At 38.0% G+C, this 16,571-nt stretch overlaps 1 protein-coding gene across 3 annotated transcripts in view; it reads left to right on the forward strand.

Moving 5' to 3' along the window:
• Positions 1 to 334: 334 nt before the first annotated feature.
• Positions 335 to 16,571, forward strand: part of Zyx (lipoma-preferred partner zyxin) — a 37,159-nt gene continuing 20,922 nt past the window's right edge. The window contains exons 1-4 of one of the 3 annotated variants that reach the window (XM_083135318.1): positions 366 to 412; positions 10,754 to 10,860; positions 13,271 to 13,422; positions 16,348 to 16,564. In XM_083135318.1, coding sequence (XP_082991444.1) covers positions 13,294 to 13,422; positions 16,348 to 16,564 — 346 coding nt within the window. In that variant the 5' untranslated portion in view covers positions 366 to 412; positions 10,754 to 10,860; positions 13,271 to 13,293. Of the gene's footprint in view, positions 413 to 505; positions 986 to 10,753; positions 10,861 to 13,270; positions 13,423 to 16,347; positions 16,565 to 16,571 lie in introns of those variants that run through there. The other 2 variants (XM_083135317.1, XM_083135319.1) reach the window with 2 other exon arrangements.

Genomic DNA, 16,571 nt, shown 5'->3' on the forward strand with positions numbered 1-16,571 from the left:
TGTGACTTCCTTTTGGAAATAGATGATATACTTTCTCTTGTACACGCTTTTACTCATTAATGGTTGCTTACATAAGTAAATTGGTCCAAACCAATTGATGTTGTACTGAATCCTCCCTGTCAGATTCGTTAACTGCAGCTAAGGTTCCAGTGCCATTTTATAAGTTCAACCGAATTTTCAAGTAATTTTTTCACATCAAATGATGAATCATAATTTGTAAAGGTAAAATAATAAAATCATGCTTTTCGAAAGACGCAAAGCTGCAAGTATTTCTTCTTTTTATTTGGCAAGAATGAGTAAAATACTCTCCTTTTCACTAATACCCTTGTTCTTGTATATACTGTGGTATGCAGTTGCGAAAGCAGAAGTATTTGTATTTGTGCTGCGATTGGTGTGGGAGCAGAGGAAACAGGTGTGGTTGATTTTTCTGGTTTATTTAAGTGACGGATAGGTGCATCATTTTCTTGGAAAGATTGTTATATGTAATGAGTTGAAACTATCAATGAAATCGTGCAGTACGTCATACGTTATGTAAATTTTACATAAATGCACTTTTGTGCACCGTGTCAGGAGAGGGGAGCGAAGAGTTCGATGGAAATTGTAGGGCGTATTCTAGGAATCTCTCTTAAATATAACAAAATTAGACAAATTTTGTGCTAATGTGAGAGTGAAAGAGGAAATATTAGTTTTATCAATGTGCAGGAAATTTCGAAATTTACCAATTCTTACAGTGAACGAATGATTCATTAATTATCAAATGTTGAACTCATTTGCCAATCATGACGTACAAGGTTTTCCCCCCCTGTACAGTAATATGATGACATTCTAATTCTAATATCTAATCAAAAAACATATGATCAACAGTCATCGCGTGAAACCTTGTGATACTATCATACCCGCACGCAAGATAACAATAATGCTCAGTTTTCTAATGTAACATTTCGTAGTTGAAAAACGAAGATAGAAGGAAATTTCGTACTATCAGGTAATTGAGGAACATTGAAATTGAAAGGTTATATTTGTGTGAATTTTAGATTTTTTATCAGGATATCAATGTAGAATCTGCATATTTATTGAGCGAGTTTGCGAGCATTTGTTTCTTAAAATTTGATTTAACAATAGGCGACATTTGGTACGATTATGTGCGAGATTAGTGCTCCGCCCTCGTTTCAAAGTACACAGAAAAGAGCAGTCAGTACTTGCAACAATTGTTACATTCCGTGATTGATTTTGTAAAAAGCTGAAGAAAAGTAAGCAGAAGTCACGTTTTAAGTGCAGTTAGTGTAGTTCCAACATCATGTTACAAACACACATTACCTGTGTGTTGTAAGCACAGAACTGTATTTCTTTCCCACTTGTGTATGTTTGCTTGAATATGTTAGGTAGCTCAGGTTTGATACTTGTGCATAGACATTTCAGCGAAATTTTTAGCATAAGTGTGCTTCTCTATCAGTGACGTGCACTGAGGAGTATCTAGTCTACAGCCGGGAAGGAATAACCTGGCAGTAACGTCACTCCCTGCTAAGTCAGCGTTGCCAACTACTATGAAAGGAACCATGGCACGAGTAAGAGTACGAGCAGTAAGGATCGCGGTGCAAACTACCAATCTTCAATTTAATGTTATCACTGCTAGATGTTTATTTTAATTATTTCATATAATTTGGCTTTCAGCAAACCTTCTGCATGCGGAATATTGTGAGATGATAGCCACGACTTCATTTCATCATTCTGCTGTTTGATGTTTGGATTTTTTTCAGCAACTTGTTGTGGTATGGAGGATTGTCACACACAATAACAAGTTTGGGGGGCAGATTGGGAATAAGCTGTTCTTCGAACCACAACATAAAAATTGTTAGTGTTCATCTCCCCATGATAGTCACCAGAAGTTGTTTTTGAAAGGAACACTAACTACGCCCCCTCACCAAATCCACTTTCACCACCGGCATGCACAATAATAAACCTGGGACCCTTTCCTGTTGGCACTTTTAACACCCTCCCCCCCCCTCCTGAATCTTTGTAATCCAGCCAAACTTTGGGGACAGTGTGGTGCGTGTTCACAAAACTTTCATCCATGTAAATGAAAGACTGTCGGTTTGCTCTCTGCACAGTTCTTTAACTTCACGCAAAAATGATCGCCGCAAAGCAACGATGTGGTTTCGTTCAAGGAGTAGCTTCCTGCTGTTTACGCTGTGCTTTTTTTAATCTGAATCCTAAATTTCTTATGATCATACGCAACGACCAACTCGAAACCTTAAAATTAACATTTTCTTGCAGTTCCTTCATCAGTTTATGTACGGTGACAACAATGCCTTTCGTGTATAAATCGGCGCACGACTGCTTCATCAAAAGAATCCAGATTTGTGACACGTTGCTGGGCGTTCAGTCGGTTTTTGCCCGCCATTGAAAAAGGTTTCCTGCTCGCAATAGCAACACTTTTGTCTTTCTCCTTCAAAATTCTCCACACGCATCTTTCACTGACACCTGTCGCCACGGGCATTTTGTGAACAGCTGTGGTTTTGTTTTCATCGCAATAAAAGTACTTATACACATTGAAAACTATTTCTCTTGTATCACTGTGCAAGGACTTACCTTTCTTTACTCCATGACAAAACAATGACAAAACCAGCCAAAAAACCCTCCCTAACAAAGAAACAAAATAGCCTCCAATCCCTCGCTCGTAGCTGCGGTTTGTTAGACTAATTAGCAGTGTGGGGGTTTGCACACCTGCATCACCCCTCTCGGAATGATTTCGATTGGTTTGCACGTCACCTTGTTGTCCGCTCTAGCGAATGAGCCTTCGCTTTTGGAAGGAGAGGTGAAGGTGGGAGATGACGTCACTGCCAAGCTATTTCTTCTGCGCTGTAGCCGAGATAGATTAATCAATCTCACATCTATAATTATTTTCAAATCACAATATTTATTGTCTTGTTAAAGCCACAGTTCATATGCAACACTTTCTTTTTCACACGCTTCTCGTCCCTCGGTGTGATCCGCAGGCAAAACTGGCCTAGCTCGCTCTTCTTCCGCCATAACAGTTCCAGGTAGAAATGGTCGCCCGTAGGAGAAGGGAAGATTTCTGCCTCTACCTCCCTTGTCCCCTCACCCCTGTTGCAATGGTTGAAAGTCCGTGGTTTCAGGTCCCCCAGTCTATCTCCTATGGGACAGATAGGGGATTGGTTTCCCTTGATTCTTTGTAAATCCTCTAAAGAACTCAAGGGAAAATTTTCTGCAGTACTTACGTATGTTCTCTGTATTTACAGAACCTTATGGGATGTAGTTTTATTATTTATGATATGGGAACATGTTATGTGCAAGCAATTATGTTTTCTTTCCTTATTTATTATTATTATTTTTTCAAATATGGAATATATAATGATTAAATTGCAAATATTTGCTCAGGCTCTCTCTCGCTCTCGTTTTAATAGTGTTTAATTTAAATATACTAATCTCTTGGCCTCTAACAGATGTATTTATTTGGGCAAGAGAACGCACATTCATATTGTTGTTGATTTGGTTTATTTTACTTTGCTTTTCTGCCACATTTGGTTATCACGAAAATGAGGATGAGTGATGATATGATGAAATTGATGAAGGGACCTCGAACAATCCAGGCCGGGATTCAAACCTGTGATGAGCGTACATTCTTGTTCCTGTGTTGTACTCTGCAGTGAATAATGACATAATTTGAAATGAAAAATATATCTCTGAACTCAAGAAGCCAAGTGAATATTATTGAAGAAACTACAAAAGATTGTGTTTTGTTACCTGTTCTGTTTCTGTGCATAAAGTGGACTTAAAACACCAAATCAACCAACCATGGGGGAGTGGTTATCACAGCGTGCTACAACACCAAGAGTTCCGGGTTCGAACCCCAACCTTGGCATGGTGGTCTTTTTGTCCCTTCATTAATTTATCGTATCATCTTTGCAATTAACCAAATATGAGAAAAAAGCGGCGCTAAATAACAAAAATCAAGTTAAATCATTGATTGATTTGGTTTATTTTATTCTCCGCCACTTTTGGCTAATCGCAAAGATGATACAATATAATTGATGAAGGGGGACACTCAAAGAATACCCATGGTCAAGCCGAGATTCGAACCCAGGATCTCTGGCTTAGTAGTCAAATCAAATCTCTTTTATTTTCGAATGGGGGTGGGGGTTACGTGTACTTTTCTAGTACTCATTCATCATTTTGCAATCTTTTCCTGTTATTGATGTTCTATTTTTAGGAATATTGTGTCCTAAAGGGGGGGAGGAGTATGACTCTCACCAACCCCAACCCCTTGAGCATGCCACTGATTGCAATCCCAAGTGTCGACGTCACCGCACGTCATTGTTCTACATGTTTACAATGTTACTGTTTACATATTTTGAGTAGGTTAGGATTTTTGGGCCCCATTGCCTTATCATTCCATGCAAAACTAATGGTACTAATTTACTATTCCCCGAACAGATTTCTTCATTTTTACATAAGAAACTACTTACGGTAATAAGTTCCTGTAGCATTGTCTAACATCTGGAAGGTGTTTTCTGTGATGTGGGAATGTGTCATAGCGGAAATTCATGTTTTTTGTTTAAAATAAATTCTCCGACGGACAATAGCCTTGGTAGATCATCACGCATCGTGCTTGTGTTTTGTTGATGTTCATTGGGATGCAATGTTGCAACCTTCTGTGTTTCCAACCAAAAATACAAACATGAGGTGTCGTGGATGCATGGTGAAATTCATACCGGGAGCCCCACAAATCATTGACGGAGAGCCCCAAAAACCATTCACGCATAGCCCCACGAAACATTTCCGGCAAGGTTAGGTTAGGCATAATAATAATTTTGTTCGTAAAACAATGCAAAAAAGTTAAAAATGAAAAAAAAATGACCTTAGTATTTTTTTGGTTACGAATGTTGAAACACTGCATAGCGGATGAAAATTGACAAAACAGAAGCACCGTCGTCGCCTTGTAATCAAGGGGTCTTGGGTTTGATACCCGGTGGAGGCACAAGTGGTTCGGATCCCACTTTAAACTGTAGGTCCAGTCCCAATTAGCCTTACTGTGCATAAAGTGGACTTAAACAACAAATCAATCAATCAAAACAGAAGCACGACATGAGGCATGAAGGTGTACGTGCCATATTGTGTTTTCCGCAAGCGAAAACTACAAGAAAGAAGTACTCGTAATGTGAAAAATTGTAATTACTTTCATCAGAAAAAGTGAATACACCTTAAACAATGTTCTGCAAAGCAGATAAGTAAGTACTAATGTGAAAAATGAGCAAATTCAGTTACAGATGTTCGGGGAAAAGTAAATTTTTACCTAATTAACATTTCAGACAGCAGCAACCTATGACTGCTTACTTCCAACTTAAATTTTGCTTAATTGAAACTTACTTCCACACTCATTTTCAGTCTTTAATCTCCTGTACAACAAGTAAAAATGTTTACAGAATCTGAACTTGGCCCATTAACACTTTAGCTTTACTATCAAACTTGGAGTGATTTTGGTTGTCATATCCAGGAGGCCAAAGTTCAGTAATATAGACTTATTAACTTCCTTTCCTTCCTGAAAGTACCTTCATGACCCATTATTGACAATATGTGTCGGATGATTGTATTTTTCCTTTGTCGAACTCTTTGTGATTTACTGTTGATTGATGCATGGGAAGAAAACATGACAGCCGGCGGTTCAAGGGATTGAAACCTGCTTATCATTGTTGAAATGTTTCATGTGCTCGAACATTCACAGAGGAGATTTATCAGCAGTAGTATTATCACAATTGCTTTAATTTGATGTCATTGTTGTCACCACTTGCTCCTTTTATTGTTTTCCTGTATTTTTTTGTTACTCCGCTTTTGGCAATTTGCAAATGTAGAACTCAGTGATGGCACTCAATTGCTCAAGGTGCAGAGGTTGATTCAAAAACTTAACCATATCAAAATACTATCGTATTTTTTATGTCATTTTATTTAGAACATTGTATTATAAATAGAAATATATATATATAAAAATGTATTAACATATAGTATTGTGTTATTTTTAAAAGCATTTCGTTGCACAACTCATATTAATTGTGATAAAAGTGGAAGAAAACCCATTGAAAAGTATTTAGTGTGTAATAAGTTTATGCTGTAATGTTCGTTTTAATGTACACTAAATAAATGAGAATAATATTTTATTATTATGTGATAAATAGAAGATATGTAAATATGCAAACAAATATAAGAAAAGATAGGTAAGGTAAAAAGTTAAAGTTTCCCGTGAATATAGCACCATGCCATGAAAGCACATTTAGAGGATGTGGCAGTAAGGCACCACATATTCTCGATCTCGGCCAATTTGGGGGTGATGTGATCAGCTACATGCTCAGGCTGTCTTTACCCCCCCCCCCCTCCCCCAGGGTTACCCCTAGATGCCCATTGATTTGAATCTTGGTGAGCTGCTATATGCGGGGACAAAGTCTGAAAAATTCCAACCTTAGGTCACGCACCTCGGGGAATCGAACCTAGGTCTCCTGTGTGGCAGGAATATGCCATACAGCCTTTTTTGGAGGATCTCCTGTTTTCACATTTTTCTCAATTTTTCACGTATATCAATTTTCTCTAAATTATCTGGATTCTCATTGGGACAAACACAAACGCCCATGTCTGAAGTGGGATTTGAACCTGGACCCCTACCATTGTAGCATGCTGTACTAAACAATTTGCCACTGATGTCGACAATGACTAGACCATAGCGGCTCTCTTGTAAGAAAAAATAGACAGACATATTTCATTTAAATGCAAAAATATTTTAGCTAGTACTAGAGGAATCAATAATCATGAAAATATAATGAATAAATAAAAGGATATGACTTAACATGACCGGACCCCTCTCCGATTTTCTTCATATTTGACATACTTACTAATGGAGGCCTGCTAATGACGAATCTGAAGTTAAAATTTGTCGGAAACTTCTAGAAATTGCAAAATAATTGCGAACCATTGACATGTAATTAGGTTAGTTTCGGGTAGGTTAGGCAAACATAGTTAAAATTTGGTGTCATGGTAGTATCAGGATCTAGAAATTGCAAAATAAGCGAAAATAAGGCATTAGTTTTCGAAATGGAAACAGTAGATTTTCATAATTTTTTTGTTTCACAAGGAAATGTATATATTCCTGATACTACCACGATGCCAAATTTTAACTATGTTTGCCTAACCTAACCACACATCAATAGTTTGTGGGGCTAGCTCCAATGGTTCGCAATTATTTTGCAATTTCTAGACGTTTCCGACAAATTTTAACTTCAGGTTCGTCATTAGCAGCCCTCAATTAAAGTCGTTCCAATAAAAGTAATAGTATATAAATATTGTGCTTGTAGAATGAAAATACTTTTCCCAGCAGGCCACATTGACTACAATTATCTGGCCGTTGACCGATTAAAAGTTGCCTTCTAAAAATGTCCACGAGTACGTTTTACATTGGAATGTCACGCTGCTGTTGTAGAAAGCATAGCACAGGGAATAAATAATAACGCTGTTCTCTCGTGGGCCAGGTTAAAAAAAAACTCCCTTGTCGAAGAGTTACTGTACATAACGCAATAATTGTTTATTGTCAGGTCCATAATCTATCTAAGTTGCGTATTGTTTCATTTCAATGCAGAACTTGAACCCTATTTAAACTATTTCGGGAAAAAAGATTCCTGGACCATATTAAAATTGAACCTGGAATAAAGGATCCCGGACTGAATTTAAATTGGTTTGGAAAAAAAGGTTCCCAGACCATATTTAAATTGGTTCAGAAAAAATGTTCCCGGACCGTATTTAAATTGATTCAGAAAAAATGTGCCTGGACCGTTTTTAAATTGATCGGGAAAAATGGTTCCTGGACCGAATTGAAATACTTTACAGATAAAAAGGTTCCTTACGGTCCAGAACACATTTACACTTGCTGAATTTCTCTCCTGTACCAGAATTGAATTTATTTAAAATTCCTGGACCTTAACAACCCTGCTTGCAGGCACAAAACCTCTATTATTTATATTTTACAACTGTTGGAAAGCAAATTACATTCACTTCCTAGGATGTCCAGAAAATTTTTCTTTATTACTTTTGTTTATAGAAACACAAATGTACTTAATGTAATTAAGAGGCAAAATGCAGTTGGTGGGCATATCAGGCGCTATCTTTGAATGTGTCTCATTCGAGACACTAATGCCAGTCACAGTGTACAATTCGTTGGTTATGATGGTAATTATTGCAATTATCATATTTAATAAACAACTGCACTTCTGCAAACTAAAAAACATTAATAAAAATTATTATGGATAGTCTGAGTTTTAGTGAATGATAAATATATGTGGGAGACTCATGAAATAATTTATTATTTTTTATTAATGATAGTATTTTTTTTGCCTCCCCAATGGCACAGTGGCAGCGTCGTTGCCTGTAATTAAGGGGTTCCGGGTTCAATACCCGGTAGAGGCACATAGTGGTTCGGATCCCACTTTATACTGTAGGTCCAGTCCCAATTAGCCTTACTATGCACAAAGAGGACTTAAAACACCAAATCCAATCCGATAGTAATTTTTGTAATTATTATAATTAATAAATAACTGCAAATATATAATCAGGAAAGGAAGCAGCGATTCAATTATAAAATGGTTTCTTGAAATTTAGTGATAAAACAAAGTGTGGTCTGCAAGCCACCCCCCGGTATGTAAGTTTCTCGTATGGCACGCGTAAGCTAATAGGGTTAAAATGAAACGTGAAGTCCTAATGAGCAAATCTGACCATGAAATTGACTTAAAATAGGCTTTTACATGTTTCTGTCTCAATTTAAATGTTGTCATAAAATATGAAACAAATGTTAGTATCAAAATATTCGATGTTTCGGGACAATTAAAAACTTTACTGTCCACAACATGCATGCAGGTATACGTATTACGTGAATGTATGTATACTGTTTAACGGAGCTTTGAAATGGAAGCGTCACGTGGCTCTTGGAAACCAACCCTTAGGGGTAAATGCAACCTTTCGAACCGAAGGACCATAAGCTACAAGTGTCGCTTGTCACTTGGCCTGTACCATTTTCTCAGGGAACTTTCAGACCGAAACAAGTGACATGTGTCACTTGGAAGCAGTAATCCATTCAACGTTTTGAATTGAAATGCGACAATGAGCTAAACATGTGACTTGCATGTTGCTCAGACTATACTGTTTTCTCAATGGTATGCATCGTGCACGGTGAATGTTTTGCTTTATACTGAAGAAGTCTGTGTCGCTTGTCATCTGTGACTTCAGTCTGAAAGCTCCTTCAATGGCATGCATCATGTTGCCTCGGTCTTGTTTGTGCATGCGTGGTGGATGTTTGCTTACAGACTGAAGGTGCCCATGTCACTTGTCACTTCAATGTGACCCCTTCCCCCCACACTGTCATGTGTTGCTTCGGTCTGAATATTCTCTATACTTAACAAGATTGTTAGGTACTTCATCAGAGATTAAGATTTCATTTAGCCTGTAAGTCACAGAGAATAATTGCAAGTACTATTGATGGAAAAGGCCTGCTTTTCGATAGGATGTTCCTTTTATAATTATGAATGGGCCTCTGGACTGGAATAAAGTAATACCGTTGCCTTGTAATAAGAAGGGGTCTGAGGTTCAATCCTCAGTGGAGGCAGAGTGCTCCGGATCTCATTTCAAACTGTAGGTCCACTACAAATTTATTTTATAGATTTTTTCCCCCCATTTGCAGCTACCTCAGTTTTAGTGCCAGTGTTTTTCAACCGGCGGGCCGCAAAAGTTCCGTTGCACCCAGGGGTTTACGACAAATTTAAAACTAATTTTATATTTAACATCAAGTCTATACATATTTGAACTCTGATTATGCCATACTTGATATATTAATATTAATTAAGGTTGCATATTAATTTCCATATAAACTTTAAAGTTCAGAAATGTATTTAGGAGTGAAATTGTTGCGATCAGGGCATCGACTTGTAAGAAATAAATTTACTGAGCTGTGGTCTCACAAAGGTCAAGAAACACTGCAACAAGCAGCCAAAATACATCACTAGTTGCTCCGTGACCAGGTTTAGTGGCCATTTAACCAAATTATACATGATATACTGGAAAGCCAGAATACAAATATATATTACTGAACACAAAATTTAATGTAAAGATATTTGATACTAGATTTTCAAAAGGTAGAGCAGTATTTTCTTTTTTGCTTAATGTACATGTTCTTATAACAAATTCAAACATTGAAAATCATATCAAACTATTAGGTTCTATACAACACTACTCTAGTTATGTGAATATGTTTATACTACATCGATATATTTAATAAGCCTTCCGAAATATGAAGGTGGCCGCAGTGGCTCAGTCGGTAATGCATCTGACTGTAATGCTAAAGTTCCCGGGTTTGACCCCCATCCGGTTCAAATCCAGGAACTTTTTTAACGGAAATAGCCCCGGCGCCCACCCAGTGTCGAATGACATGGGTACCTGGGGGAAACCCTGGCGAGTTAACCCAGTCAGGGGCGTGATGCTGATCACATCACCCCCACTCACGACCGGATCAAGAAAGTGTGGGGTGTTACCCCCACACCCCCTGTACACCTTCATGGCATGGTGCTAAGCACAGGGGAGCACTTTACCTTTACCGAAATATGAAGGTAACACTTGGAAAGAAGCACCCATTCAAAAAAAACAGCTTTCTTGAAATTTCATATTGTAAATTGTATTTTATATTTAGAAATGAGTGTGTATTTTACAGTAGAGAGATAAACGAAATCCATGGAAGAGGAAAATACACTTTTATGAAGAAAGCCGAAAAAAGCCGGGGACCTGACCACTTCCAACTCTAATCAAAATGCCTGAAAGGTATGGGCTGGCAGCCGGAACCGGTGAATAAAATACAACCGATGCTTTCCGATACCGATACATCGGCATCCACTTTTTCCAAATATAAATATATGAAAATTAAAATTACAAGGCACCTACTGAAAGTCGTGAGCGTTGTTCGATTACTCTCAGGTCTTGACTGTTTTGGTTGAAACCACACATGTGACAGGTATAGCAATCTATTATCCACTGCACGAACCATGTGCTGGCGCATACACACTTTCTCTTTCACGGCTGTCAGTAGGAGAAAAATGGCATCCACAGAGAGTTCATTTTGTCAATGTGCTGTCATGAAATCTCTTGTAAGTGAAAAAAGTCATGAGTGTGTACAGAACTGCTGGAGATGCTGCATGGGTTACAGTACAGTGAAAAGGTGGGTGAAACATATTAAGAAATCGTAACACAGACATTGTTGATAATCCTCGTACTGGCAGACTGAACACAGCTTCCACATGCAGCAACACGGATTGGATTGACGATCTAATCCAAAATGACAGGAAGATAATTGTACGAGAAATTGCACATTATCTGAACATTGGACACAGTAATACAGGACATCATAAGGACTCTTTGTTTATCACAAGCACAATGTCAATTTTGCAACATGACAACGCCCATCCCCATTCAGTTGGTCGCACAGTACAGAAAATTTAAAAGATGGGCTGGGAACTAATGCCCCACCAGACCTAACCCCATCCGACTTGTATTTGTTTGCTCCTTTGCAGAACAGCATTCGGGGTACCAAGTTTGACACCAAAGACAGGGTAAAGGATGAGGTCAGCCGGTGGTTACGTTGTGCCGAAACGGCCTTTTACAAGAGTGGCATTTTTAGCTGCCATTACAGTGGTGCAAGTGTGTTGACTGATCTGGATATTATTTGGAAAAGTAACAACAACAAGGTCCAAATTATGTATTACTATAGGTAGAATGGAAGTAGTGGTCTGTGATTTGGAGTAATATCACTTGGCTTATTACTTTCAGTACATGCCTTGTATATATAAATTTACTGCAACCACCAGCCGCCACTGGCTAACATTCTAAATGCATGCGATAAGTGTGGCTGTAATTAAACTCATGTTTCAGACCTTCCTTGATTTACCATAACTTCTTCCGACACTCCAAAAAAGCCACAAGTCACCACTGTGTTTTCTGCCAACCTTGTTATTTTATTCCCTTTAAGCATTTTACCTTTTAACCAAATGTGAGTATTCTGGCAATACTAAAGAAGACTTTTGTCAAAATTTTGTATCGGAAACTGTTGTAAGTACTTTTTCATATTTTTCTTACTATAACAGGGGCATTGTATCATATCTAAATCAAGTACCTACAGGTTTGACATTTTTTATCTGATATTTAGTGTAGCATTTAAGCCCAAATACAACCACTTCTTGCCTCAATTATGATACAATGGTGCCTCGCATCATGAATGTGCACACAGATCTGAATATGTCCCACATTGCAAACCCCACACAAATATCATCACACATGATTAACCCCTTTATACACATCAATTGCCTGGCTACTATTCATGTAAAGACGTTTGTTATAAATGCAAGTTCACAGTAAAACTGACCAAAGCATCGAAAGCCAAAATAATGAATGAATAGCTGGTGCATGAAACCAGTTTGATGCATTGCATTGTTAACAGTGAGAAATCTAGCACATGGAACAAACTGCCCCCATCTTAGGAGCTAGTAATGGTGGACAAGGAAAATCTGTGTTTGCATCGACTATATTCAACTGTGGGTGGCATATGTATTTGCGCAGACGTTGAAAACATAACAATCATATTAGGTGAGATTATGCTAGCCATAGTAAAAACAAAAGCAGTAGCAGAAGAGGACAATATAAGAAGACGAAGAAATAATATAAGTTAGGCATAAGAAAAGTTACCTGCTCTTGTATGGTGTAGTTCATGCATAATAGAAAACCGAAATTTGGCTCAAAGACGAAGTTTGTTTAACGTGGACATTGAGTTGCACTTGTTTCAAAGACTTCCGCACCAGAACCATTTATTCTGTATTAATCTGAATAACATATGTGCTGTCATGCTAGGTGTTGTTGTCTTTTTGTATTTGTGTATTTTTGTTTTATTTAAATTTTTAATTGAATATTAAAGCAAATCTATGAAAAATACTGCATAAAAGAAGGTGGCAGGCAAATGCAGGTGTTGCATTTCAGTTAATTTTGTTCAAAGGAATTCTACTAAAAAAACTTCATTTTCCAGGGCTCAGGAATGGAGTAAAATTATTCCTGTAGAAACTATAGAAAAACTGCAACCTGCATAATGAACTTCGTCATGGGACAGATTGCATTCGTTGTACAAGACACCACTGTATACAAATGTAATGTTATCAACTGATGTTACAATTTTACTTTGTCTTTTCAGTTTTCGGGGAAGTGGTGCTAACTATGACAACAAATTTGGAACACCAGCTCAATAAATTACAACTGAACTCCGCAAATGGAGATCCTCAGGATCACGGAACAAGGAAGGTTGGACCTGTTGTACCCCCTAAGCCTAAAAAGTCCCAAACACAGGTAAAGATTTAAGTTTCTTTTTGCAATTTGATCGGTGTAGTACAGTGGTTCTCAACATTTTTCAGTCTAGGACCCTCCTTGAAGGATATTTCATTTCATGGGACCCATAAGCATGGGCACCGGCAGAATAACTTGTAAGGGTGTGCATTCAGTTTATAATCATATTTTTGCTGACATCTAGTACTTTTGTACTTTTATGAAGCCCTCTTTTACACATGCTTAAACTAATTACACATACTTCATTCTAAAAATTAAAATGTAATTTAAAAGAATAATTTAGTCTAATTCTAACTAAACACACATGCTGAGATTGAACACATTTTTTTTTCACCGAACTAAAGTGATGGTTCGGGCTGCTTTTTCCGCATAAGCTGGGGTATGTTGGGTTCAAAGGTGGTTAACTTAAGTGGTAAATCTGAGTGCGCATCAAGTCAATTTCTGTTCTTGCTTTTCACTTGAATCAGAGATGAAAATCCCTTACATAAATATGAAGTGGAGAACGGCATGAGCAATTTTAATGCCTCATCCAAAAGTTCAGGATAAAGATATCCAAAATCCTGTTAAGTCTGAATCTGAAAATTTAGTCTTAATGCCAGTATCACAGCTGATATCACACAGTTGTTCTCATAGTTTTACTGACAATGTGTTTGAACTTTCAAAATACGAGAATGGGTCTCAGATCCAATTGAATTCAATGTAACTTTCTGGAAAATTATTTTCAATTTTGTTACCAAGAGCAGAGAAATAATACAGAATCACAAAACTCACTAGGAAAGGTCATTCTCACAAAAAGATTCTATGGTCTGGAAGGAAGAAAAGTTACCATTTTTTACATACTCTGACCACAAACTTTATTTTTTTCTGCAATGCCAAAACTGAAACGATAAATATCCAATTCCCTTAAATTAAATGTCTGAGAAATGCCAGTAAAAACCAATGATAGAACGTGAATAACACAAATGTAGAGCTTAGACTATGTACAACATGGGTTCAATTTAAATTGTGTAAATAAAGTAATGAGACTGGCAACACTGTGCGTGAACCAGGGACACTGGTGACGTGGTACTTGGAAGGGAGGTGAATGAACATGGGATACACCATCAGTGCAAGTTGGAACTCGCTAGCGTCACGTGGGTTGTCCGTAGCGATTGTTTTAGTGAAGCAGGTTTTGCTTGTGCGTTCGGACAATGAGTTACACGAACATCGAGCGATGGTATGTGATCAAGTTTTGCTTCAGACTTGGACACAGTGCAACGGAAATTTTTGCAAAACTGCAACAGGCCTACGGAGACAGTGTTTTGTCAAGGGCCCAGGTGTTTCGTTGGTTTAAGGCATTTGCAGAAGGAAGAGAGTCAATTGCAGATGAACCTCGCAGTGGAAGGCCTTCGATTGCAAGAACTGATGCAATCCTTCACAAAGAGTTTGTGCCGCCAGGCCAAGGGGTTAATCAACACTTCTACCGAGAGGTTCTGGAAAGACTGCGAAAAAAGGGTCATGCGTGTGCGACCAAACATCAAACTGAACTGGGTGTTGTATCACGACAATGCACCTTGTCACACAGCAATTTCAATAAACACTTTTTTTTGACCAGTAAGAACATTCCTGTGGCTCCTCAGCCTCCTTATTCACCCGACTTAAGTTCTTGTGACTTTTCCCTATTCCCGAGATTGAAAACACACCTGAAGGGACGTCGGTTTAACGACGTGGACAACATTCAAAAGGCTGCAACAGACCAGCTGAAAGCTTTTCCAGTATCCGCGTTCCAGCACTGCTATGAGAAGTGGAAGAAAGGTCTCCAGCGCTGTGTGGCTTCCCAAGGCAATTACTTTGAAGGAGAAAATGTTGCATTGTAATGTTCTTGGAATAAAACAGGTAAAAAAAAAATGTCTCATTACTTATTTTACACACCTCGTATATCTTAGTAATTTAAATGTAGTAGGTTTTTAAGACACAGTAAATACATTTTTGAGCCCAACTTCAGGACCCAGCAGTGGGTGGTGCCCCATAGGTTGAGAAACGATGGTGTAGAAATGAAGCCTCTCATTTTTTCCTGGTCTTCCACCACTCTTCTCTTTCGACGGTGTTCCAATCTTGTCCTCTTCTCCTAACACTCTCCACTATCTGCTCTTTCCACCAACATATTGATCTCCCCCTTGGCCTTATTCCCACTCCTTGTTCATGGTAAGCTCTTACTGGTAGTCTTTCTGCATCCATCCTCTTCATGTGTCCGAACCACCTCATCTGTGCCTGATCTATCCTGTCCTGAAGCTTCACCACACCCACTGTCTATCGGATCTCCTCCTTCCTTATTCTATCCCTTCTAGTCTTCCCCAATATGCTCCTTAATTTCATCTCCACTGCCTGCATCTTTCTTTTGTCTCTGTCATTGTCAAAGTATCTGCTCCATACATAATTATTGGCACATAGTATGTGTTGTATATTACCTTCTTGCTTTTCATAGGTACATCCCTGTTCCATATTAATCTTCGAACACTTTGATATAGTCCACCACTCATTTGTCCTCTTCTGTTACCTCCTCATCTATTCTTCCACTTCTCCAAATTGATGTATGTAAAATAACATGGATTCCAGTTTAGAGGTGGCATAAAATTATCTTGGATTTCAGTTTGCTGAAGATTTATAGGTACCTTGCATCCTACTTTGCAGTCGTGAACATTTTCCTCTTGTTTAATAATCACAGTATATGAAGAATTCTTCTGATTAATAGGAGTAGACAACATTTGTCCCGTGAATACCATTCTTCTTTCTCTACATGTTATTTTCCTAAAAGTTTATGCTTGCAAATCTTGACTGACATTATTAAGTGATATTTTTAATTGAAAACATTGCATATGCCTTTTTCCTGAACATGGGGACATTTTTTTTTCGTATTGTGAGATTAACACTAATTTGATTTCCTTGCAGGTCCCTGTTGTTCCAAAGAGCTACAGCCTGAATACACCTTGTGAACCATCATACTCCACCCTGCTACAGAGTAATATAAACGGACAAAATCATGATACGCAAGCAAGCTCAAAAAATGTGTACAGTAATATACCAATGAATGCAAATTTTGAATCTGCGCCTACGTACAGCAACATATCTTCTTTAAGCGAAGTTGAACGGAAGAATGCAAAAGGAGGTAATTA

The sequence above is a fragment of the Lepisma saccharinum genome, chromosome 14 (genome assembly GCF_977018435.1).
Source record: "Lepisma saccharinum chromosome 14, izLepSacc3.1, whole genome shotgun sequence".
NCBI lineage: Eukaryota > Metazoa > Arthropoda > Insecta > Zygentoma > Lepismatidae > Lepisma > Lepisma saccharinum.